Here is a 24298-nt window from a genome sequence, read left to right on the forward strand (position 1 = left end):
AACATGCCCTCTTGGAATGTAGGTAACTGATCTGGCACACAACTGGTTGCTTCCTGTTTTGTTGCCTGCGTAACGAAAATAAAAGATATGTAGACCCATGTCATCGTCACTCGTTGACCAAAAGCGATACTGAAAAAAAAAATGTTTGATTATTTGAACCCCGCCATTCTTACCAACTGGACGCTCGCCGATATCGACTTCACCGCCGACTGCGAGAGCGCGGCCAAATTTGCGGCGCTATTTATCATCAAATGGGATTACTCTGGATCAAAGTACGGGAGAGATGATTGGAATGGGAGCAGCTCCCTATTCACGAAGCACGACGAGTTTCCATACGGGGCGCTTATCAACGCCGCACATACTGTCGCCCCAACCCCGTTTCTTAATTTCTCTCGGGGCACAATCGTCAACTGGGCAGATGGCCTGAACAGCAGTAGTCGCGAAACCTACAAAGCCATGTACCTGATATTAGATCATTGTCAGACGACTTTCTGTCGTAACTTGTCCTGGAAGGGTAATCCCGATTTGGCCGGAATAGGGGTAAGTGGTCTCTACCTGACAGAATGCAGATTTGCAATGACCTAAAAGCTGGCAACAGGTTCTTACTTCATACATTATCCAAGTATCGCTTGCAACAGTATTTGTTGTGACACTGGCGCCCTTACAACTATCAAAGTACTGGGCGAAGAGGAACCATAGCAATCCGACACCACTCTCGCCGACTTCCGGCAAGACACGCAATGCTCTCCAGACAAGCGCAGGTCTTTTTTGGGATTCTTCATCGCTTTTAAGTCTTGCTATCATCAGCTCGACCCTCGTCACAGAGTACACAAAGTCCTCGGCGTACGACGGGCGCTTTGCAGAGATATCTGCAGGCTTGACATGTTCAGTCGTCGCCCTCACCTGGCCGCTGCATTACCCCAACTGTCGCCACTTGAATGCACGGTGGATACTCTTAGCTATCGTGGCTACAGGGCAGATTGCCATCGTTTTGGGCACTGTCATCAGGCGCGCGCTTGGTCTCGGCGACACGCTTTTTGAGACAGTTTGCTTTATTCAGCTGACTTTGCTCGATCCTGGGGATCCGAACACCCAATTTTTTTGCCGCATACAATTTATTCCGCGTTCTTATCTGGGCCGTTATTTTACATGAGGCTTTGTACAGGCTTGCACGCAGCTGGTCCCAGCAGCTATCTGCCTTTAGCCAGGAAACGAGTCATGTGTCGACATCAGGATTCGGGGATCTTTTCATAGGGGTTTTTGCAGGACTGATCAACGGTTATAATACAGTCAGGACGAAGCTGGCGGCTCGCCTTCCTACAAGGTACAAGTTCTGGCTGATGCTTGCTTGGTACGTCTGTTTCTTTGTCAAGATGTGGGTCATGGTTGGGGACTACATCATTATGCGCGGGACGAACTCTGAAATAGCTGGGTCGTCTCTTCTGGAGCAGGAATGGAGCTTCGGGCAGGTTATGGCACTGGCAACTTGGATTCCTACATTTCTGGATTTCACCCTGATATTCAAAGGTAATATTCCACCAAGAGACATGTTTTTTTTTTTTTTTTTGCATGAAAGCCTGGACTAACTGGGTGGCTTGGACTGGGGAACCTCAGGGCTCTAGTGTACTGACTCCCACTTGGAGTAAGTATTCAAGTTTGATGGCCAGAAGGATCACACCGGGTCAACCGTGACATTGCTGGAGACAAATTTGGACAAAAACGGGGCTCCCTGGAAAAGAAGAAGCTCGGTATGATTTCTGGTGAAAAGGGCGGGGCTCGCAACGGTGAGCGGTGCCAAATATCTACGCTTTGTTACAAAACACGGGCCTGGAAAAAGTACTGGTACCTGTTAGGACACGACCAAAATACTGAAATTGTCATTTCTCCCTGCCAACTTCCGAGGCTATCACCTATCTCTAAGCCCAGAGTCGAGCCTTCACGTTGGAAAATCCACCATCGTGAAAAAGTATTAGGAACTAGTACCCGCTTGAGCTTCGATGAACTGACAGCAGAGAGCTTGAAACATACCCGATAGCAGCAGGACGTGACGGCTCCCTGAAGGGACGGACAGACGTAGCCACACAGATAAAGTCGTCTGGTGCCTATGGCGGGATGATCTTGCCCCTCTGGCCAGATATCTTGGTAGAACCTTCGTCGGTGCTTTTGACTACCTCTATTAGGAAAGGCCTGACTCTGAGGTGAACACCGCTCTCGATCGTGACCCTAGACAGTTGGCGATTGCAAGTCAGAAGTCCGATTGCAAGCGACCTTATGTGTTTGAAGAGACCCACTGGTTTGATTCAGGTTTGGCGTCTACATGGGTGATACGGTTGACCATCCTCTCGACCACGCGGTGAAAGCAAAGGAATGCTTAATGAATATTGTCATCAAACCTCTTGCAAGCTTCTTCCACGGTCATGGCAGGAGTGTATGACAATGCAATGTCCCGAGGTCCGCTAGCAATGCAAAATGGTGCATCACAAATGAAGTCTCGTACCCGGAAGCGGCAAGTTGAAGTGGTGAATAGCCTGGTTTTGGTTCGACCCGAGGAATGTCCATGTAAGCTTCGAGGCAAAGATCTGTCAGATCTGGGTCTTGTTTTCCGTAGTAAGCAGCGATGGCCGTGAAGTGCTCAATGTCTATCATGCATGCAAGCACAAAGTCTTTGAGATAGAACTCCTTGACCTCCAGTCTGTCGTGCAGCATCTGCCGCTTCATCAGGGAGATACTATCCGTGGTGATTTCGGGCAGTTCGCCATTCTGTATCATTCGTTTGACGCTTGGGAAACGCTGGTGGAACTCCTTGAGGAAGCTCGCTGAATGATGGCCTTTCCAGGACTTGAAGTTGGGGCTCAGAAATTTCCCGGTGGAGGTGTCATGCCGGTATCCGTCGTCATACATGAGGCAATAGGATGCTGGGACGCCAACACTGGTGAGCACCACAATACCGCTGTCGTCCAACCTTGGGTCCATACTGTCGCAATTGAGACCTTCTACCGTGGCAAACACTGTTAGTTAAGACTTGTTTGATGGGAATATTAAGGGAAAAGGGAAAAGCCTCACCAATGAACTGGTAACTTGTACCAGGTTTGTTTGATAGTTGGATTGGTGTCAAGTTGGACTTTCGGGATTCCAAAAGAAAAGAAAACAAACAGGGTCAGTTTAAATATCTCTGCAAAACCATGATGAATTAAACCTTAATTCTTGAAGAGAAAAGTCTTCATGGCACCCACCTGGGGTTGGGCGCCGTCACTTTTCAAACCATCCTGCTGCTGCAAGCTCACAAGCGCCACTGGAAAACCTAAATGTGACTTCAAAGATATCAACTGCATACCGGCCGTGATCGGCGTGGCCACTTGAAACTAAACTCAATGTTTCCTTGAGAGCTCTTATGTACCTCGGAAAATACACAGATAAGAAAAGCTTGATCGAATGTGCTGATTCTAAGTGGATAATACTTTTGGGGGCTCTATAGAGTTCTTGTATTCTTCTTTGGGGCAGATTTTCATAATGAACCGTCAATGAACGAGAAGTTTATAGGCGGGGTTTTCAATAATTGTCCTAATTATCCTGATTTCTAAAATACACTTACAGTCATACTCTCCAAGTCCTGACATTCCACCAGCTTTCTTTCAAGTCCATCAATGATGGCGTCAAGAATATCCCCATTTTAGCCACCGACAGCTCTGCGCTTCTCCTTAGATCTACGGGACTGGATTCTGTGAGCTGTGATCTGACTCCTGCGAGCTGAGACCTCACTACTGCGAGCTGGACCGTGACTGTGAACCAGAGCTCGTTTCCGGATAGGATAGTCTTCACGTCAAAAAGCGATGGTTGTCAGTGATATTTTGATTCCTTTTGCATCTTCACACCGATACACGTGAGTAAAGGCAGATAGACTTACCTCCAAGGTTCAAATTGGTCACGTGCGCCGCCAGACACGAGGACACATAAAAGTTTATCAGTGTACCCTTATCTACCATCTGACAAAGTGATATCAAGATATTTGCTCAGGATACCTGACGAATTCCCAAACCATGACAGCAATGACTGAGGTTACATGCTCTAGCTTGGCCCACAATGACACATGAGCCTGCAAACACAATCAACCTGGACAGCCCGATCCGATCTATTACCCGCCTGATGTTCCCTTTGAATTATGGCTCCTTCTTCAGACTTTAGAATCTCATTGGCAGCCAAGATCTGATGATTCTCACGGCCCGAAGCGTGCCTGGTGGAAAGCCGACACCGACACGCCATCCGGGTAAGAGGCGTCTAATTCCCTTCCATTCATTCCATTCCCCACATTCAACATGATATATGTCGTTTTCTGTTTGGACTGACTGACCCAAGATCATGTGAGTCTGGGGTGGGTCAGCTACCACCGACCTGCGTTGGCACCATGACACGTTGGGCACCAAGCATGCAAACCCGAGCCGAAGCAGGTCTAGGAGCATGCAAAGGTTTTATGAGGCGGCCCCGATAGGTTGGAAGTCAGATCTGAGCTTTCTTGTCATTTGGTATGAGCCAGAGCGATCATGATTGTTGGGTGACAGCAGCCGGTCTGGTGCCGACTGTCGAGTGGTGTGTCATGGCCCCGCTTGCAACGACAGCGCTCATATGGGGAGGGGCCTCTCTTCCGGCAGCCCATATGGTTGAAGTAAACAGCATTGCCACTCCGCTCGTTGGATCTTCGGATGAGGTTGGCCGCTTCGCGCTACCTGCTAGACCGCCGGTGTTCCCCTGTGCGGCTCTTTCTGTCAGTCCACTGGTACTTAATAGGTTGACCCACAGCTATGCAGGTGTCTCTGACTTCCCTTCATTCACCTTCCCATACTCTGGGAGTCAGAACCTCCTTGTAATCAAAGTAAACCGTAAGCAACTTGTTCGTACCATGGTGTAACCCTTCTCTGATGTCCTTCAACGAACATAGGTAGCCATTACCAATGACACGGGCTGCTCACTGAACCGATAATGGCTTCCAAACCAAGAGAATACAACATCCCAGCACACCCCAATCGGGATTTCTGGTCATCACTATGGCCGACATCCTCCTCTCCTCCCGCGAAAGCCACGACAGTCGAGCCAACGCCGACCTATAGCGTCCCCAAGGGTTCTCGTCGTGCAAAGACGCCCGTCATATCCGAAGAGCCATCGAAATCAAAAAAATCAAAACCTATAAGGACAAAGTCAAAGTCAAAGTCAAAGTCAAAGAAAAGCTCAACATCAAAGGGTCCTGGGTCATGGTCGGAATGGTACCTCAGCGAGGACAACGAGTACTTTTGGCGTGCGAGAAAACTTCCAAATGGTATGTCCGCATATCACCCCCTTTTTCCCGTCCTAATCCACTGACGTCAAAACCCTCGCGTCCAGATCAATGGGACTACGAAAAACAACCCAAACCAGAACCACCTCAACCCGAGATCCAACCCCTCCCACATCCTCACCTGGTGCCAATAACCCAGCAAACTCAATCAAAAATATCACCAGAACCCGAAATCAAACCACTCCCTCACCCTCACCTAGAAACAATATCCCAACAAACCCAACCCACCACCATCACCCCCCAACCAGACCCCCAACCCCTCCCACACCCCCACATGCAACCAATATCCCAACCCAGCTCCCCAAGATAACAATAGAAGACGCAACCCCTTATCCACTTCTTCCTCTTCATCCCCCTCCCCATCGCGAACCCCTCTCCCCAATCCAACACCCACCTCAAACCCCCCCCTCCCCGCCCTCAAATCCCACCGCTCCGGCCGATCAGCCCTCACAAACCCCAAATCCTCCTATCCCACCATCATCACAAAGTCCACAGGCCGCCCAACAGAAGCAATCACCACCTCCAACCCCAGCCCTCGAACCTCCGGCCTCGCCCTCACAAGAATAGAATCCATCTCCCCCATCCGGAAACCTTCCCCTTTATCCAAACCCCCCAGGACAGCCTCCCAGCAACAACCAGCACCCAAACCCCCAAAAGTCGTCAACCCCCCTGCTAAAAAATCTTCGTCGCCAAAAAGGCCGATCGGGCCGGTAATGTGGCTTTTTACCGAGGGTAGGTCGAGAAAGGGGAAGTCATTAGCCTCGCCGCCGCCACCCGCGGGAGGGGGGAAGGAAGGAGGGGATGGGGGGGTGGTCATCACCAAGAACAAGGGGACTGGCGTCTCGAATAGTGAGCTGGCAAAAAAGAAGAAGATGCTGGATAGGAAGATTAGAGAGGGGAAGGTGGTGGATACAAAGGTTGATAGTAAAAAGAGGATAAGGGCTTGGTTGGGCGGGGTGGAGGGGGAGGAGGAGCTGATTCCTTTGGATGGGGAGGGGTTTCCTGTTTATCGGTAGGGAAATGGGGAGGGTGGGCTGTCTCGGGGAAAGGTGGAAAGTGGTGCTGGATAGGTACCAGGTGTCGTTCGCTCAAAAGGGTCCAAGTGGTTTCTTTTGTCTGTTTTGATGGTGGATAGCGCTGACCTGATCAGAGAAACAGGTTCAGCGGGTGGTTTTGAATGTTGTCATTCGTTTTGCTGTAGGAGCGATTTCTTTTGTTTGGGAGGTTTGGATGATACCCCTTGTTGATGATAGTTTTGCATTCTTCGAGCATAGGCCAGGCAATGGCACTGTTGACATACCCTAATATAACAAATCAATATTCTAAACAATAGTCGTCAGCATGACGCCAGTTTAATAATTCCCCTCTGTGAACTCCAGCGCAGCCCACCTCCAAGTCTATACACCAATATACCTCTGTCCCATCTCCCAGCACCTACAACCTCTCCCCACCCGTGACCCCATTCTCCTTCATTTTATCCTCTTCCCCAACCCCAGGCTCCATCTCCCCACCCATCCCCTTCTCCTCCCTCCTCGACTCCTCCACCTCCTCCTCGCCCCTCTCCTCCCTCCTCATCTCAATCTCACTCGGATACACCCTCCTCCCCATCCCCACCACATCAACCCACCTCCACTTCGCCACCTCCACCCCCCTCCCCAGCACATCCCCCCTCTCCCTCTCCAACCTCGACTCCCCAACCACAACCCCATTCCCCCTCAAAAACTGCACCGCAGCCCTCACATTCAAACTCAACACCGCCTCGGGCGTCTCCGACCCGAAAGCCTTTTTCGTCAACCAAGGAAACAAAACCGCAAAATCCGACTGACTCAAATGTGCAGATTTCTCTACATAAAACAAATACGGCGCCGGGTGGTCAGGCGACTCCTTCACAACCTCCGCGGTCGGATCAGCAGACAAAACCTTCGCCGTGCGGTGCAGGTGCGTCCCCCATTTGAAAAACTGATCTGATTCCACCGCGAGAATCTTCGACATCTTTTGCTGTTCTTGAGACACAGAATAGCACGGCAGCGGGAGACGATACAGCTTGTCGGACGCGGCCGATAAAAGAGGGAAACACCACATATCCAGCAAGACAGCCGGGTTCAAACCGTTGATTTGTGACAGGATAGCCGAGCCAGGCCGCGGGGTGAATAACCTGCCCTCCTCAAAAGACTCCAGAGCAGGATGGGACGAATAGAAGACTGATTTGAGGAACTGGACCATGGTCGAGGAACCAAACGAGTGGCCCGCAAAGATCACTTTGCCGGGGTCCAAGATGTCGAGTTTGTTGTGCAAGGCAAAGAGGGCCGAAACAGGGGTGCTGGTGTTGAGGTTGGAGGCGATGACTTTGTTGTCGTTGCGGTCGATGGCGAGGATGGCTTCAAAGATCATATCGAGTTCCCAGAGGCGGATGCGGAGTTGGGAGTCGCGCTGGGCCCAGATCTCAGGGGTTTGGTTGTGCGGGATTCGTAGGTAGGCGAGGGGGGTGGCCTTTTTGGGCGTTTGGGGGTCGCGGATGAGGGTGAGAGCTGCGCTCTGGTCGCGATGTTCGGGGCAGATGACGACTACTCCGTGGGAGGCTAGGGAGCCGGCGAGATGGCTGTAGGCATTGCGGTTGCCTCCTAGGCCGTGTGAAAATATCATGGTTGGCCATCTTGAGCTGGAATGCTCAGCTGGGGGAGACAGCAAAGGAGCATTCTTGATGGCTGGGATGGTGGTCCAGTGAAGATGTCGGGGTAGAAATCTGTTCAAGGGTTTAGGAATATTTCCAGATGCAACCTTTTAAAAGAACTTACGAGAGAACAGAGGCAGTTTTCGAGCCGAGGCCCAGAAACTGGGCATAGGCCTCTATGTGAAGCCTTTGAGGCGCGGGAAGCCAACTGATGTATTTTCCCTGAGCCTCAGCTACCGTCGGGTAAAATATTCTGAATAGAACTGTGTGAACGTCTGCGGCACCTTCGGGTTTTTTGCCGGCTGGCAGCTTCGATATGGGAATTTCGACATCTACAGTGCCGACCCTGTAGGCGCCGGTGTACTCGGGAAACCCGGGAACAGGGCTGAGAAGGGAAGACAAGAGCGACATTCTAAGGTGTGTTCAGAGAATCGTTAGGTGAGAAGCGAAGAGTTGCGCCACGGCCAGCTGGCTGAAAGACTGTATTTGGCTATTGAATACCAGAAAAGTACAGAGTTAACGTCTAGAAATTCTATACCGAGCAAGAACCTAGGTAGGCAGGTGGCAGTGCAGTTGCGAGGTCTGAGGGTGTAATCGTCATGCTCAGCCGAGGCAAGGCAAGTGAGCGTTTGCCTTGCAAAGAGAGAGCCAATCAACGGAGACTAGACGTGATAAAGCAAAACACTACGAGTTTGAAGCTGTTGAGCAAGACTCACTGTGACGGTGAAACAGGAGAGAAGTTCGACATGCTAAGAATCTGATCCTCTTCAAGATTCCCATCGGTACCGTGCCCCCACACCTCCACAAGTGACGACAGCAAGCTGCGCGCCAAGAGATCTTGCATCCATTGGGAATCTTGGCAAGCTCGAGGTGGATGTCTTTCTCCCCTTGCTGAACCGCTTGGAGACGGCCACGAGGAAGCGGTGGGCGATTCGACGAGTCTGAACTCGAGAGGAACTGTACAACTCATTGCTATTACCAATAGATAGATTGCTGAAGAGGTCATGTGTGCTCTAAAGATCACTGCGGCAGGTCCCGAGGACAGCTGCCAGGCACCCGATTGTCGCCAAAGCAACGGCAGTTTTTGACAGCGTACCGCTGCGATAAGATAAGGGACCAGGCACGAGGCCACCCGCCGCCGCCGCCGCCGTCGCCCGGACATGGATCGGATAAGCCACCCGCCAGACCAACCTTAAGCTCGGCCGCAACCAGTCATCCTGTTTCCCTCCCTCAACTACTTTCACCACTTCCGCCACAAGCTCAACTTTCATTCATCCTCACCCTCCTCGATTGCGCTATCACCGTCACCATGACTCGTCACACTCCTGCCTTCATCCGGGCCCGCGACTCCAACCTCTCCATCCGTTCCATGGCCATGGAACAGGCGATGATGGCCTCGCGCGCCTCTCCTGTCGCCAATGATGGTCTCAACAAGGTCGACGCCAAAGAGCTTAAGCCCGAGGCCTTCACCAAACCATACTGCGAGTTCATGACCGAGAACCCCACAGTTTTCCATGCCGTCGGCTACTTCAAGGAGAAGCTCGCAAAGGCTGGTTACAAGGAGCTTTCCCATCGCGATAGCTGGATTGGCAAGCTGGAGCCTGGTGGAAAGTACTATGTTACCCGCAATGGCAGCTCCATCATCGCCTTCGCTGTCGGCAAGGCCTACAAGCCCGGGAATGGTGCTGCGATGATTGCTGGCCACATCGACGCTCTTACCGCCCGCCTCAAGCCTACAAGCACGAAGCCAGGAAACAATGGATACGTTCAATTGGGTGTCGCGCAATATGCCGGTGCTTTGAACGAGACTTGGTGGGACAGAGACCTCAGCATTGGTGGCCGTGTCATCGTCAGAGACCCCGACACTGGCAAGACAACGGTGAAGCTCGCCAAGCTTGACTGGCCAAGTAGGTTCTTTGATCAACACTCCATACCTCGAATATGCAAAGACTAACCAAGTGTCACCAGTTGCTCGTATCCCTACTCTCGCTCCTCACTTTGGAATCGGCATGATGGGCCACAATAACCGCGAAACCGAAACCGTTCCAATCATTGGTCTCGACAACAGCGACGTTCGTGGTGCCTCGACCACCTCGTCTGAACCCCCTCTCGGCGGTGTTGGTTCCTTTGCCGCTACCCAGCCCCCCAAGCTTGTCAAGCTCATCGCTTCGCAAATTGGCGTCCAAGACTATAGCACAATCCTAAACTGGGAGCTCGAGCTTTACGACTCCCAGCCGGCCCAAGTCGGCGGTATGGACAAGGAATTCATTTTTGCCGGTCGCATCGACGACAAGCTCTGCTCCTGGGCCGCCTTCATGGCTCTTCTCCACGCCAAGCAGGAGGAGGAGGAGGGCATCATCAAGCTCGTCGCTCTCTTCGACGATGAGGAAATTGGCTCTCTGCTCCGCCAAGGTGCTCGTGGCAACTTCCTCCCTCTGACAGTCGAGCGCGCCGTCGAGTCCCTCGCTGCCAGAGATGGCAAGACTCCCTTTGGCCCAGGCCTCATGGGTCAAACCTTTGCCAACTCGTTCCTCGTCTCCTCCGACGTCACCCACGCCGCCCACCCCAACTTCACCCAGACCAACCTCGCCGAGCACTCGCCACGTCTCAACGTCGGCGTTGCCCTCTGCGTTGACGCCTCTGCTCACATGACCACCGACAGTGTGTCGATGGCCATTCTGGACAGAATCGCCACTCTGGCTGGCACCGTCAACCAGCGCCACATGATCCGCAACGACAGCAGATCAGGCGGCACCGTCGGCCCAATGCTGAGCAGCGCCATGGGGTGCAAGGCTGCCGATGTCGGTATCCCACAGCTGAGCATGCACAGCATCCGCGCTACTACCGGTAGCTTGGATCCCGGCCTCGGTCTCAAGTTTTACAAGGGCTTCCTGGACAACTGGGAGAAGGTTGACAAGGAGTGGCGCCCTTAGATTTTTTTTTGGCGATGGATATGAGTGTAATGAGAGAGGAGAAACATGTACGAATGATGGTTTGATAGCGATGTTGCATCACCGATGATAATACCCCTTTCAACAATTCTAGAATGGCACATTTGGTGGCTTTCTACATGGCATGGCCATGGCACGTAGCAAAGCAGCAGAAGATGGATGGCAGTGATGAAATAATAATAATTTGGTATTGGAAACAATGAAACATGAAAAGATGCTTGCTCCCCTTTTGTAAAGTTCTACAACGCTCCCAATGAGTGAGTTCCAGCTCCCAAGTAAATTCAAACAGTGCAAGGAAGCCAACAACCCCGGGTACGATGCATCCATCCATCTATCCCTCCCTCTTTCATGCAACCAACCGTTTCAGAAAGTGCAAAAAAAAAAAGAAAAAAACATAAGTGTCATGCAACCCCCCTGGACAGGTATCACTCACACATAACTAATCACTCTCACTCCCCGCATTAACCCCCCTGGCCCTATTCACCAACCCCTCCGCCTCCCTGACCCTCATCCTCTCCTCCTCCACACTCCCCGTCTCGTCATCCTCGTCGTCATCTTCCTCCTCCTCTTCTTCACTTTTAATCTCCTCATCATCCCCCTCATCAGGTCTCGCGCTGCCCCGTCTGGCCGTGGACGACAGCTCCGACCCCAATGGCAACCTCTTCTTCTCAAAGTCCTGCTTGTGCGCCTCCGCCATGGCCTGCAAAATCGACTTCTTCCCAATAGTGTCTGTATACCGTCTCCTAAACGCCGCCGCCGGACCGCTTTCCTCTGCGGGGGTGTCACTAACTGCAATGCTCTGTGGAGTACCACCTCCCACATTGGTAGGAGTCCGATGGAGGACCTGAGATGCCGGTGTGCGAGGGGGAATAGTAGATGGTTTTCTGTGATGCTGGCCCAACGGGCGGATCTGATCTTGTTGATCAACCCCCGGAGTGGCAGGGTTGATGGCAGCTGGACCTAACAGACCCGCTGGTGGTTGTTGTTGCTGCTGGGCGGGGGGCGTTGTATCCTCCACGCTGGAAGTAGAGGTATTCAAATGATAAGGTAGGGGCGTGTCACGGGAGGCTTTGTACTGCGCTACGTTGGCGCAGTGCTCATTCTCCACACGGAGCAAGGTCCAGATACCCCTTCTGAAAACCTCCGCAAAGGCGACAAGAAACGAAACAATCGTCGAGTGCTGGCTGTCGTGGGTGAAGATGGCGTAAAAGATCCAGGAGAAGCGGAGGATAGGATCCAAGGTCATGATGATGTAGTATATGCTGACTGGACGCAAGGCGGTAATGTTCCGGAGCAGCTTTTGCCGAGCGCCGGCTTGGAGGAGTGAGAAATCCATAAACAGATCCCAGATGGAGCAGTAGATCGCGTTGACCGTGCCAAAGGTGATGAAGAGACTCAAGTTGGCTTGGCTGTTTTCGATGCGGTAAAGACTCAGGAACACGGCGGTAAGGATCGTCATGGTGTATTTCCCGCAGTTGACCAGATGAGGAAAGACGTTTTTGGTGTCGTAGTAACGCCTGATGCACTGGAGGGCACGCCAGATTGGTGGCAGGGCGCCGAAGAAGCCCATGAGGCGGGAATGAGACGAGTTGCATTGCTCTGGGTCGTACCAGGAGTTGGCGTAGAGGCAAAAGAACAGTTCGATATTCTGAACCCGAGGGTCAGTATTCCATCCAGCCGTGCACGGTTATGGTAGCAACTTACACAGGTGGCATAGGTTAACGAACACCAGATATCGCCCAGAAAGAAATCACGAAACTCGACTGGGTATAAACCTGAAAGGAGAAGCCGATACTAGGGTCAAGTCAGCTCGCCATCCAGAAACAAAAAGTGAGTGGAACATACATGCGAGTACAAGAACCACCTCCTGGCCTTGTGGTGAAGAATAGGTGCCGGAAAAAACAGGATGCCCAGGGTAATGCAAATCAAAACGACCGGGTAGTACAAGTACATCTCCTCCCAGTCACCCAACCTCGAAAAGTTGAGCCACATGAAAACGCCGAGGAGCGCAAAGAAGAAGCTAGGAAACTCGGCCACCTGCTTCCAGTCCAAAAAGTTCCGTTGGTCAAACTCAAAGATGAAGGGATAGTTGACCTTGTTCTTGGTCCACATGCGGCAGTCGAGAGTGAACAGGATGAAGAGGAAAAGCACGAGGAAATACCCTCCGTACAGCTGCATCAGATATGCAGTTTGTGTTCGGAGGTCATCATCCTCGCTGAACAAAAGCTCTGCTCCATAGATCAACCCCTGAACTGCAAAGACACCTCCGAGTCCAATTGTGATGCCGCTGCGGAACGCGCTGTCAGAGGAGTCCCCGGCGCGCTTGTTCAAATTTCGAAGCTTTCCAGCCGCGATCTTGTGGTTTCCACGCTCAAAGTAGCGGGCATAGAGATCCTCCACAGTCCGAATATGTCCATCGAGAATGTCGCTGTTGACAAACCAGGACTTGTTCACTTTCTCATTCATGTATCGGTATGACGGGCGGGCCTTAACCGCCTTGTCATACTTCTTGTTGAGTTTGCGAAAGGCAGTCCGGTTGAGCAGCGCGTAGGACTTGAGCAACTCCAGGCCGCGGTAGAACTCTTGCAATGCCACTTTGAGCTTCCGCTTCGCGCTTCGGTAGGGAACGTCGTCTCCAGGTGGTCTCCGGACGTAGTCCCGCCCTTCGTCGACGTTTTGAGGGTGCATGACCGGTGTTCGTGTCATCTTCTGGAGGGCTTTCGAATTGGGTCCCGGTTGAAAAAACTTGCCCTTCAAGGGGGCGATCCAATCACGACTGCCGTCCTTGCCCTGCTGCTCACCGGCGTCGTCATCACTGGGACTCCGATTCCGGCCTGTCTCGCGCTTCTTCCTCGCTTCCGTGATCTCGGCCGTTCTCCTGTTGCGCATTTCGTGCAGCTGTGCTCGCAGTGCCATCAACCGCTCGGTCGCCTGATCCTCCTTCTCCTTGTAAAACGACTCAATCTTGGCCAGTTCGCTGTCGAGAAAGGCGAAGAAGTCACGTTCCGCAGATCGGACGGAATCTAGATTTTGCATCCCGATTTCCATCTTGTTCCCGCCAGTCAATCTGTTGGACGCATTCCGCGTGTGTGTCGATCCGGTCGTGAAGAGCCGAGACATGCGTTGGCGAGGCGTACCATCTGCACCCAGATTGACCTTGGAGGGGGTCTGATAGCCACTCGGAACCGTAGCTACCATGGAGGCGCTTCTGTGCAACGCGAGTCGGTTCAAGGGAGGTGAAGAAGGGGCACCGTGTTCACTGGTCCTGGATGGAACTCTCATCGCCGGCGCAGGGAGCTCAAAGTCATGCCGATAGCTCGAGCGAGATGGCACCGGACCAAAGCTGCCATACTGAACCTCACTGCCTGGGGACCTCGCCAGACCTGATCGCTCATCGTCCCGTGGAGTTGCTACCACCTTGACCGCCTTGGCCTTTCCTGTCTCATCCGGCTCTCCACCAAGCAGTCCATCATCGTTCGCTTTCGGAGGTGGTGGTGTGAAGTTGTGGCCGATGTTGAAGTAGGTAGAGGGTGTCTTGTAGTGGTGCTGATCGGCCTCTGCGCGCCTGGCCAGCGTTGGCGTGACGGCTGCACGGTTGATGGCTCGGATGACTGCCTTGACGTGCTTCTTGCCCTGCTTGTAATTGAGATACTTGACGCGCCATTCTGCATGGCACTCACGGCATTAGTACAATGCTTAGTTGTTTCTACCATGTGCGATATATCCCCACAATGCGTTGTCCGTCGTGTGTTGTTTGGTCCAGGGCCGCTGGGGGTCCCGCTCCGTGACGATCACCCAGCAACGTGTGTCTCGGTCGGCATGTGCCGCGCTTCGCTGGTCCAATTGCACCTCATGCCGACCTCCCAGGAATTGAAGAATCTTGTACATACCTGGAACAGCGTCCTGCTCAAGCTCTTTTGCGAACCTTGGCCATGCTGTCAGTACCGGGATGCCGTCGCCATTTGATCGCGGTGTTTTTCCTTACTTCATGACGTCAAGCCAACCATAGCGTGCGGGTCGCGGGATCAGGACGGAGATCAACACGCAGGATTAAGAAAAAGTAGGTAGGTAAGGTAATCGGTAGGTGAGGATACCTAGAAGTGGAACAAGCGTACGGTATGGACGGGGTGGTTCCCGTTATGCGCCCAGAGATAGAGAAAGATTGAATGACATCGGGCGTTGGATCAAAGAGGGTGCAAGTTCCAAGTTTTTGGGAAGATGGAGAAGAGCTCACTCAACCGCGCCCAAGGCTCTTTACTAACAATCACGTCCCTTCCCAGTTTTTCTTTCATCTTTTCCACTGCGGCCTCGGCGGTGTGCGCTTGCGGTACGGTACCTGAAGCCAAGCCTAGAGAAAACAGACCCCCGGGAGCGACGGACCCACCGGCAGGGCTACCCTACCCACTCCTAACCACTGACATGCTCTCCTTGCCGTTCCGCGACGTCACGACATGTGTGATATAACTTGAAGTGAGGGGAAATAGGATCTGGTCGAACCCTCATCTGACCTCACAGCCGACAAGATATCGCATTCTGTCGTTTGACGAGCTCGAATTGCGGTGCCGGCTTATCCAGTTCCTGAGAACCGGAGCTGACTCGGAAGCGGCGAACCACCATTCATGGGGCAAGTCCAACCATTGTCTTAGCTATTCCTGTCGAGCTATCGATATTCAAGACACTGGGTTGGGGGATATCCGGCATCCCGAACCCTCAGCCGACCTCTTTTTGGTAAACCCCTTACAAGCACCGAGGCCCGGAAGGCTGGTCCTGGCTAGGTACCCCGCAGGTTCTCACAAGCCTGTTCCCGACAGCCAGTCTGCTCCCGCGTAGAGGGCAAAGATATAAGAAGGCCATGGCTGAGCTCGTAGCTGTTGTGTTAGGATGCTCCCGCAGGAACGAGTGCTACTACACTAGACTAGCTAACCACGACAATCTTGGCCCGGATATGCCCGCGCGGATACGATATCGCGCCGATTTCTTTTCAATGGCACGAGAACGAACGGACGACGGAAGAAATGGTACGAGGACACCAACGTCCCATGTTTAAAGCTCCCCTCCCGCGCCGGGATCGCCCCGGTCCTACGCGATCGGATGAGAAGGCCGTTTCCCACGGAGGGACAGCCCCGCCATCGGCATGCCCTGGGCACAGACCACTGTCCTTCGCTTGCATGCAACAATCATGGGCCTGGAAAGCCATCTCATTGGTCAGTTTTTGTAGTAGCGATACAAACATTTACCTGATCATAGATGAGGGGAGCTCTTATGCTTGTCCAGTAGGCAGTGCTCGTTTTCCATCAAAAGAAAGGCATTCTGCTGATACACAGCATCGTGGGATGCGCTAGACGCCTTGCCTCGTGCGTGGCACGCTCTAATTTCTCCGATTCTTCGCAATGTGTGTTTCCGTCAGCTGGCGAGGTATCTGCCGTGCAGCAACAGTGTTCCCCTTTGGGAAGCCGGCATGGCGAAGAGGCCAAAGAAAGCGGCCGGGCCGCTGTGGTGCAAGCCGCTGCTCGCATTGCATATGGTCTTCCTATGTCCCAAATAGGAGAGCGAGATCGCGGCGACCAATCACTCTGAAGACAACAAGTATGCGGTATAGCACGGAAGCTCAGCCTCTTCTTCCGTGAGCGACAGCAGTCAACATGGTCGCCCGGTCCGGCCGCGGAGGTGGTGAATTCCTTCATGCACCCGGCCACTGAAAGAAACGTTTCGTCGATTGGAATTTGTGGGGTTTGGGCGCTGTGATGAAATCTACAGTTGGCATATGTATGTATGGTAATTGTGTGTGATGTTGGTTCCGTAATATCGACGTTGCAATCTGTGCATCTGTGCCTCTCCAGTAGTGTTTCTGACGTTGTTTCGTGAGTACGCCATAAATACCCCCTCATCTGTGGCCGGCAGTCTGAGACAGTGTGCCTATTGTGTGCCAACTCTGCAGCAATTGTCTTGCTTTTCGACGACAAAAACATGAATGCTTCCTTCTCCCACCACCATGATGATGAGTGAAAGATCTCGATGTTGATAGAAGAAGTCAGGCTGCAGCGCATCAAACAGTGGACCACCCCACCCCGCCAATCAACCCCACCATCAAGACCTGTTCTTCAAGCCCAGCTGAGAAGCAAACATCAATATCAACACCCAAAACGGCAACTTCTTTGATAGACAGCTGCAGAGGGATGTTGAGGAAGCAAGCCACTGAGGTGTTCACCGTAGACGGTATGTGCTTCCTCGCTGCAAGATAGATGCCGGTTCAGAGTACCATTTTCCCTCATTTTTTTCCTTTCAAGCCTTGTTCAGCTGTGCTGGGAGGCACAAAGCCCACTTTTGGTCCTAGCCCAGGGCCAGGTCTCGGCGTTTTGTCATTTTCGGCGGCCCTTGCGATTTCCACAATTGCAATCTCCCTTTGGCGTGATTTCAGGACGTGGGATGGTGGTCCGGCTCATCCTTCAATAAAGGCTGGATATTAAGGACAGAAAAACAGGACGACGAGAGACGAGGAAAGACGGCATCATCTCGAGGAAGACAAAGAATCAAGGAAGGGGATCTCTTATCAGTGTGGTGAGCAAACAGCAGGGAAGCTTTGCCGGAGCTTGTCAGGCCGCCCTTGTCAGTCGGAGCAGCGCAGCCGCGGGCACTCGGATCATCTCCACACCATAACATCATCGGACAAGGAACCACTTGCCCAGTCTCCGCAGGGCATGCAACGTGGGAGCGCCAAGTCTCGGCCGCTCCAAAGTCACTCAACTCAACCTTTTTGAACCACGCCCGTCCCGCTTCCCCCCCCCATCATCCATTTCCACGACACAAACATCTCCAGTCCTCCTCCTCACCTCGTTGATCTTCGGTCCCGACCTGCTCCGCGACCTCGGGAAAGCTTCAAGCTTCACTAGACAAGCGCCAATCAGTATTGCCATCCGCCGTTGCTATCATCTTAGCAGCACCACTCTCTCAGCGGCGGCCGCCCAATCGCCCTTGGTGAACCTCGGCGTGGCCGTCACAACAACCAATTTTGAAAGCTAAAAGTCCTACGACACCCACCAATTCGAGTCTTGCCGTTTCCCTGGAGATAACGACGCCATTTATATCCGCACCGATCGCCCCTCTCGACCTCGACGACGCTCTCAGCTACTCGCCCTTGCGCGCATGCTTGTTCAGGCGTCGCATGCGCGACCGGCCGGAACAATGCTTGAAACTGAATATGCTCGCCGGCGAGCCCCTCCCATGGATCCGGCGATGAGCGCCATTGCCTATTCCCATTCCAGGACCCGCACAACCTCGTCGAACATTTTTCCCGCCCACTTTCAATCGCCGGCCGCCCCTCCAAACAATTACTACCCGCAAACACATCTGGCTCAACCTCATGTGCAGCATCAGCGCCGGTCTCCCAGTGTAAATACGTTCAGCACCAATTCCAGCGGCGGTGCCCCTTACAGAAACTCCCCTTCCATGGACATCAGGAGATCGACCTCGAGCCGTTCCGGCGGGGCACCCGGTTCTCCCCAGCAGCCAGGAGGCTATGTGGCCCTCCTTCGAAAGCAAAAAGCTACGGTATGGTGCGACCGCGCTCAGCAGGAAGATGCCAGGCTTCTCGCCCAGCAACGCATGGCCAAGGTGCGGGCTAACTCCGAGGTGGTCGGAACCAACAACAGCCCTTCGCTCGGACCCGTGAGTGCCGGTCGGACCTCGACCGGGCTCAGCTCTGCCGGCGGAAAGGTTGCAGCAAAGATCAGACACCACGGAAAACCCACCGTTATCGGATACTCCCCAGGAAGCAACTTCAACGTCGTCGGCGGTGTTCCTTTACGTCTTAGTGCTACGGAGGTGGAGGGCGAGGAAAGCGAAGATGAAGCCACCATTCAGAGATCCAATCACCGCCGGCAAGGTAGTTCCAGCAGGAGCAGCACGACCAGCAGCAGGAAAACAGCACCACCGTATCGCTCGTCCGGAGGCCTCGGTCAGGTTACACAAGGTGGAGGAACTCGGTGGAGCCCGCACGGAACCCCCGAACGGTCAGGATCACTGGTAGAGGACACGCAGGGCGAGCAACAATTCGCCAGCGAGGAGGCTTATGGGAAAGCAAAGAGCTTCGCCAGCGGTAGCAGCGGTGAGCGACTGGACACTGTGCCTGACCTCCAGGCAAACAGTGCACAGGTGGCCAACAACAGTGCGAGAAATGCCTCGTTGACCCGCGAAAAAAGTTTGAGAACACCAGACGAGCTCAAGAGACGAGGAAGTGTGGACGAGAGAACAATGACTCTCACGACTGGCCGCTTGTATATTGCCAACCCTGATTGAAAATGCTATGGAGGGTTAATGTGGATGGGTGTTTGGCGTTTGTTTCTTTTTCACTTTTGCTTCGCACCAATACCCCTCTTTTTTCAAGGGCAACGATCGTTCATGGGCCGTCGCTCAAAGCATAGTTAGCGCAATGGATTCAGTATGAGTTTCTTCTGGTTTCAACATAACATACCCGCCACTCGCTGTCTGTTGTTTATGCTGGTCATGGCATGTGGCATAGTATACAGTTTGGTTTGGAGCAAATCCAGGGCCAGAAAAAGCAGGACTCGGTCCTCAGCAAAATTTTCACCGGATCAAGAATTTCTTTTGGATACCTAACCTTTTGTGTACACTTCCCCTCTTCATGTGACGTTGTAGGCTGCTAATCGGTGCTATGGAGATCAATCGATGACGACAGAATATACCAGAGCAACGGTTCCCCTTCTGAGCAATAGCTAAAAAACCTTGCCAGAGGGGTTGGCGGCTATTATTCCGGATTTTGGTCGTGATGAGTTCCTTGGAAGTCGATCCTATACCACGGGGTATTATACGTGACTTTGGCGCCTGCCCAAGACCCTCAGTTCCATCTACAATAGCCGAACTTTTGAGAGCAGCTGGCCTCACCACCAAAGGAAAAACATCGAGATGCCCCGAACTTTGTATTGTTGAAGAGGCGTACAGTACTTTGTCAATAAAGACAATGGGAAGGTGAATTCGCTCAAAGTCAAGTGATCACGACGTAGAGAGATATATATTCAGTGACAGGCTTCAACTTCAACCTCCTCCAATTCTCGCCTCCACAGTCTGCTGCTTTCCCAGTCACCCAAGTACCCCAGACCAAGATACCAGCCACACTACCCGCTCCCGCACACTCAAGTCCAGCCACAGCCCAAGCCACTCTAGGGGTAGGGGTAGTACACACTTAACTTACGCTAATTTGACGCGTTACCAACACGCTCTCTTGATTAAGGACGCGCGACCGAACGCGTTTCTGCCCAGGCTAATCCAGGGCCTTCAAGCAATTTGCCAATCATTGGCCCGCAAGTGCTTGCTCAGTTCAACCTCTCAACAACCACATCTCCACCTCCCGATTTGTATCTGAACTTGCAACTCGCGGTCGGGCTTCTAGAGAAATCATTTTCGACATCTTTTCTCCCACTGATCAGTTCAACATCGAGCGTATACCCGGCATTCTTCACCGCTGGCCATGATTTGAACCTTGCACTGTTCACCCCTCTTTCTTTCTTCTTACCTATTCGACTACGTACCATTCTACTGTAATTAGCATCTTGGACCGACCGGGCGATCCCGAACCGCCTACTGATCGAGAGAGAGAGAGAAAGCCATTCGAAGGCATTGGAGTCCAGCATTACCGATAAAATGAAGTCCACCACCCAGGACCCGAGCAAGGATCCCAAGCCGACCGCGTCTGCGAACAAGAAGAGGACTCTGAAGGACTTTTTGGAGTCGGAGGGACCCAAACCAAAGCCTTGCACCGGAAGTGACAGTACGTGTTGGCTTGATGTAGCAGCAACATATCGATGCTGGGTGTTAACGAATGACCTTTCAATAGAGGAGAACGATAACGACAGCCCCGCGAAGAAGAAGATCAAATCACCCAAGACCACCAATGATGATTCGGTGGCCAACGATGACGATCTCGACTCTCCTCCGAGCTCGCCCCCGCTCATACCTCCCGGCTTGACAGCATCTGGGAGCAGCCCGCCCGACCGGGAGACAACAGCTCCTGATACGCCCTCCCGCCCCCCACCAGTCATCCTGACCAAGGCGCCAGCCGATGGGCCGTCCACTGCTAGCACCGATCCCACGCAGAAAACCGTCGAAAAGAGGAAGCGTACCGTTCTGAGTGCCGAAGAGAAGGCGGCCAAGAGGGCGGAGGAGGAGGCCAAGAAGGCGGAGAGGGAAGCTGCCAAGCAGAAGAAGGCTGAGGAAGCTGCCAAGGCTGAGGAACTGAAACGCCAGAAGCAGGCGGAGAAGGAGGCAAAGAAGCGGGAGAAGGAAGATGAGCTAGCCAAGAAGAAGCAGGAGAAGGAGGAGAAGGAGAGGAAGAAGCGGGAGAAGGAGGAGGAGGCGGCCAAGAAGGCTCGCAGCCAAGCGACTCTTACCAGCATGTTCGGCTTGAAGTCCAGCACATCCAAGAAGGACCAGCCAGCCGTCAAATCTCAGAGCGGTGAGGCGACGACCTCGACAGAGACACCCACCAAGACTCAGGCCAGCGGACAGTCTGCTTATCAACGAATGTTCAAGGACTTCTATCTCAAGGAGCATGTCAAGCTGGCGCCAGCGCCAGTCCAGATGGATGAGGAGACTCGGGAGGTGCAGACTAAGATTCTTGACGAGTACATCAACGGCACTCGGACGCACACCCCTTCCTCTCGCTTCAATGCCATGGAGGTTCTTGAACTTCCGTTCAAGGTCAAACGTGGTCGCACTTTCCCAAGCGTCAAGAAGATCATGGCTGAAGTCTCATCATCTGAGTCTCGGACTTCTCAGCAAGCTAACCACCTGCAGGAGCTCCTGAATCAGGTTCCAGTCATCTCCATCAAGTTCTCCGAGGATGTGCGGCCGCCCTATATTGGGACCATCAGCGACTACCCCAATGGTCTTGGTGCTCTCAAGAAGCTCGCTAGGCGCCCAATCCGGACAGACATCCTCCCTCTGGCCTATGACTACGATTCTGAGGCTGAGTGGCAGGAAGAGGATGGCGAAGACATTGAGTCCCTGGATGATGAAGATGATGAAGACGAGGATGAGGACATGGCGGATTTCCTCGACGATGAGAATGACGTGGGACCCTCACGGATGGTGTTTTCTGGGGGGATGGAGCCTGAGAGCAGCGGACTGTGCTGGGAAAACCGCAAGCGTGGCACATCTGAGCCGAAGATGTACAAGTTGAGGATGGAGTTTATTCTTGGTAAGCAACCACACATTTCCCCGATCACGCCGAGCCTTGCTAACCAGCTGCTAGACAAACTTGAACATCACCACAGCGTCGACCCCTTCTCCGCCGCCTACTGGGAGACCTCTAAGCCGGCCAAATCTGAGACAGGCAACCAGAAGTCGAGTGCAGCTGCGAAGGCGACAAAATCGTCATCCGGTTCGAATTCGAGTCCAAAGACTAAAAAGCAGTCTGCTACACAGGCCTCTTGTACCGCGCCCACAGATGCGTTCCAGGCTCTTAATGCTGGAACGCGCAAGAAGAAATCTGACCAGCCACTGCCCCCCGATCTGCAGGAGAAGCTCAAGGCTCTGGTCAGAGAGAGACCCACGCTGAGCAAGGTGGGAGTGATTGAGCTCTTTATGGACAACAATGCCAATTGCAGTAAGAAACAGATCCAGAACGCCTATTCTGAGTTGATTGTCAGGGTTGGTAGGGAGCACAAGGTGAAGGGGGAGTAGTAGACTTTAGTCTCAAGCATCTTTTCCATCTCGGCGGTACACGCATCAGACGCACATGGAGTTTGGGTTGGGTCAGGTCGATATCGCATAACAGGGGGGGTGTTTTTGGCGTTTTAGGGAGGATATTCTGCATTCTTCATAGTCACTTGGGGCGTTGTATTCTGGAGGGACTATCATCACGGTCACAGGGCGAAAAGAACCACATTTTGACCTTGAGAAGTGGGTCAAAATCAGGTTTGCATCTGCATTCATTTTTCAACGGAAGATTAAAGGGGACGAGGGGTTGTCTAGTCTGATCTGTCGGTTCCTTCATTATTGTTACCGCGACATAACAGGGAGTTGGCCCTTTTGACAGATTGAAGATGACTGGACAAGATGAAAGGAGGGATGGGGATTTAAGAGGCTTGAGGATGGGGTGAAATTTTCTCTCTTGTTGTTGTCTGAGAGGTTCAAGATCTGGGGGCTCTCATAGCTACTGTATTATGTTCAATAGAGGCGGCGCATAGGGAAGGGGGGGGGGACAAAATTGGGGTTGGGGGTTAATGGTTTGGCGTTTAATATGCCCTCTTTTCTTCTGTTTTTCACAGCGAAACTAGGTATCATGGGGGGGGAAGGGTAGATAGCGAGGGTATCGGCTGTTTTTTTCTTTGATTTCTTGAGGTGAGGGCTGGTAGCCTGAGGTATTAGTTTAGGTTGATCCCAGAAATGAGTGTTTTTGATGTAGCTGTGTGAGGTCATTGAAGAGGGTGGTGAGAGAATGTGAACAATGATGTATGATGAATGGCGGGCATGTCAATGACGTTGGTGTCTTGGTTTAGTGTAGTGAGGTGATGTGATGGCTTTGATAAAGGGAGTGTGGGGACCTCGCCTCAACTTGCTATCTACTCATATTGCATTCCATAACACAGCTCCAATCCACATCCGCACCTCCAAGTTCACGATATCTACAGTCAAAATGGTCAAAGACACTTCCACCGTCATCCAGTATGCACCATCACCAGCCTTGTTACCTATGCCAACATGCATTGACGACAGATGTGAACAGAGAATTCAACGAACTAGTCAACATGACAGCCCCGGAACTGGAAGACTGGCTGACAACCTCTGCCTCCACGTCCTCCGGCTGGGCAAAAGATGATGGGTCGGGGGAGAGCATAGGACACGAAAGCGGGAGACATATTGTTGAGATGTTGAGCAAAAACCCGGAGAGGGATCCGCAGGGGTATGAGGAGGGGGATATACCTCATATGAGAAAAGTGGTGGCTTATTGCAAACGGCATTTGGCGCAGGAGGGGGAGGCGAAGAAGGATGCAGAGGGGAGGAGTTATAAGAGTTTGAAGAATTGGGGGCACGATGCTTTGAAGAAGGAGTGAGCTTTCTATATTCTACAGTACCTGGAGGATTTCATGTGGTAGAAAATTGAAAAGTGGTGAAGATTGAGGAAAGAGTGGTGCCCCACAAAGATCAAGGGTCCCGGCAGTTTTCCATCAACCCCAGGGCTTAGCGCGTCTCGCCTCTCACTAAAAATAACGATTGGAGGGGTGGCCCCACTCAGCACTGACCAAGCCGCCGCCTGGAATTCCCAGGGCCAATAGCCAACCAGAAGCTCGGGATCAGATGCCAGATCAGACGGGCGAACGCGCAAGCAGGGCA

General features: G+C 52.7%; 7 protein-coding genes across 7 annotated transcripts; 5 read left to right on the forward strand and 2 right to left on the reverse strand.

The window, feature by feature from the left end:
- Positions 1-3845: 3845 nt before the first annotated feature.
- Positions 3846-6342, forward strand: QC764_208860 (uncharacterized protein; the record flags this gene model as incomplete). Its single annotated transcript, XM_062944595.1, has 3 exons — positions 3846-5308; positions 5374-5450; positions 5527-6342. The coding sequence occupies exons 1-3, from the start codon at positions 4975-4977 to the stop codon at positions 6340-6342; spliced, it is 1227 nt and encodes a 408-aa protein (XP_062803437.1). The 5' UTR covers positions 3846-4974.
- Positions 6343-6760: 418 nt separating this feature from the next.
- Positions 6761-9672, reverse strand: QC764_208850 (uncharacterized protein; the record flags this gene model as incomplete). Its single annotated transcript, XM_062944594.1, has 2 exons — positions 8122-9672; positions 6761-8069 (listed from the first exon to the last, which is right to left on the reverse strand). Exons 1-2 carry the CDS (start codon positions 8406-8408, stop codon positions 6761-6763), a joined length of 1596 nt encoding a protein of 531 aa, XP_062803438.1. The 5' UTR covers positions 8409-9672.
- On the forward strand, positions 8806-11143 carry LAP4 (vacuolar aminopeptidase 1). The gene is made up of 2 exons (XM_062944593.1): positions 8806-9904; positions 9966-11143. Exons 1-2 carry the CDS (start codon positions 9307-9309, stop codon positions 10928-10930), a joined length of 1563 nt encoding a protein of 520 aa, XP_062803439.1. The 5' UTR covers positions 8806-9306; the 3' UTR covers positions 10931-11143.
- A 244-nt stretch (positions 11144-11387) lies between these two features.
- Positions 11388-19538, reverse strand: SYG1 (Xenotropic and polytropic retrovirus receptor 1; the record flags this gene model as incomplete). Its single annotated transcript, XM_062944592.1, has 5 exons — positions 14934-19538; positions 14839-14873; positions 12794-14613; positions 12653-12742; positions 11388-12596 (listed from the first exon to the last, which is right to left on the reverse strand). Exons 1-5 carry the CDS (start codon positions 14936-14938, stop codon positions 11388-11390), a joined length of 3159 nt encoding a protein of 1052 aa, XP_062803440.1. The 5' UTR covers positions 14939-19538.
- QC764_208820 (uncharacterized protein) lies at positions 18092-19243 on the forward strand (the record flags this gene model as incomplete). Its single annotated transcript, XM_062944591.1, has 1 exon — positions 18092-19243. One exon carries the CDS (start codon positions 18092-18094, stop codon positions 19241-19243), a length of 1152 nt encoding a protein of 383 aa, XP_062803441.1.
- A 477-nt stretch (positions 19539-20015) lies between the features above and the next one.
- On the forward strand, positions 20016-23238 carry QC764_208810 (uncharacterized protein). Its single transcript, XM_062944590.1, has 3 exons — positions 20016-20732; positions 20799-22160; positions 22215-23238. The coding sequence occupies exons 1-3, from the start codon at positions 20606-20608 to the stop codon at positions 22643-22645; spliced, it is 1920 nt and encodes a 639-aa protein (XP_062803442.1). The 5' UTR covers positions 20016-20605; the 3' UTR covers positions 22646-23238.
- An 83-nt stretch (positions 23239-23321) lies between these two features.
- On the forward strand, positions 23322-24018 carry QC764_208800 (uncharacterized protein; the record flags this gene model as incomplete). The annotated part of the gene is made up of 2 exons (XM_062944589.1): positions 23322-23629; positions 23691-24018. The coding sequence occupies exons 1-2, from the start codon at positions 23481-23483 to the stop codon at positions 24016-24018; spliced, it is 477 nt and encodes a 158-aa protein (XP_062803443.1). The 5' UTR covers positions 23322-23480.
- Positions 24019-24298: the final 280 nt, after the last annotated feature.

The sequence above is a fragment of the Podospora pseudoanserina genome, chromosome 2 (assembly GCF_035222485.1).
Source record: "Podospora pseudoanserina strain CBS 124.78 chromosome 2, whole genome shotgun sequence".
NCBI lineage: Eukaryota > Fungi > Ascomycota > Sordariomycetes > Sordariales > Podosporaceae > Podospora > Podospora pseudoanserina.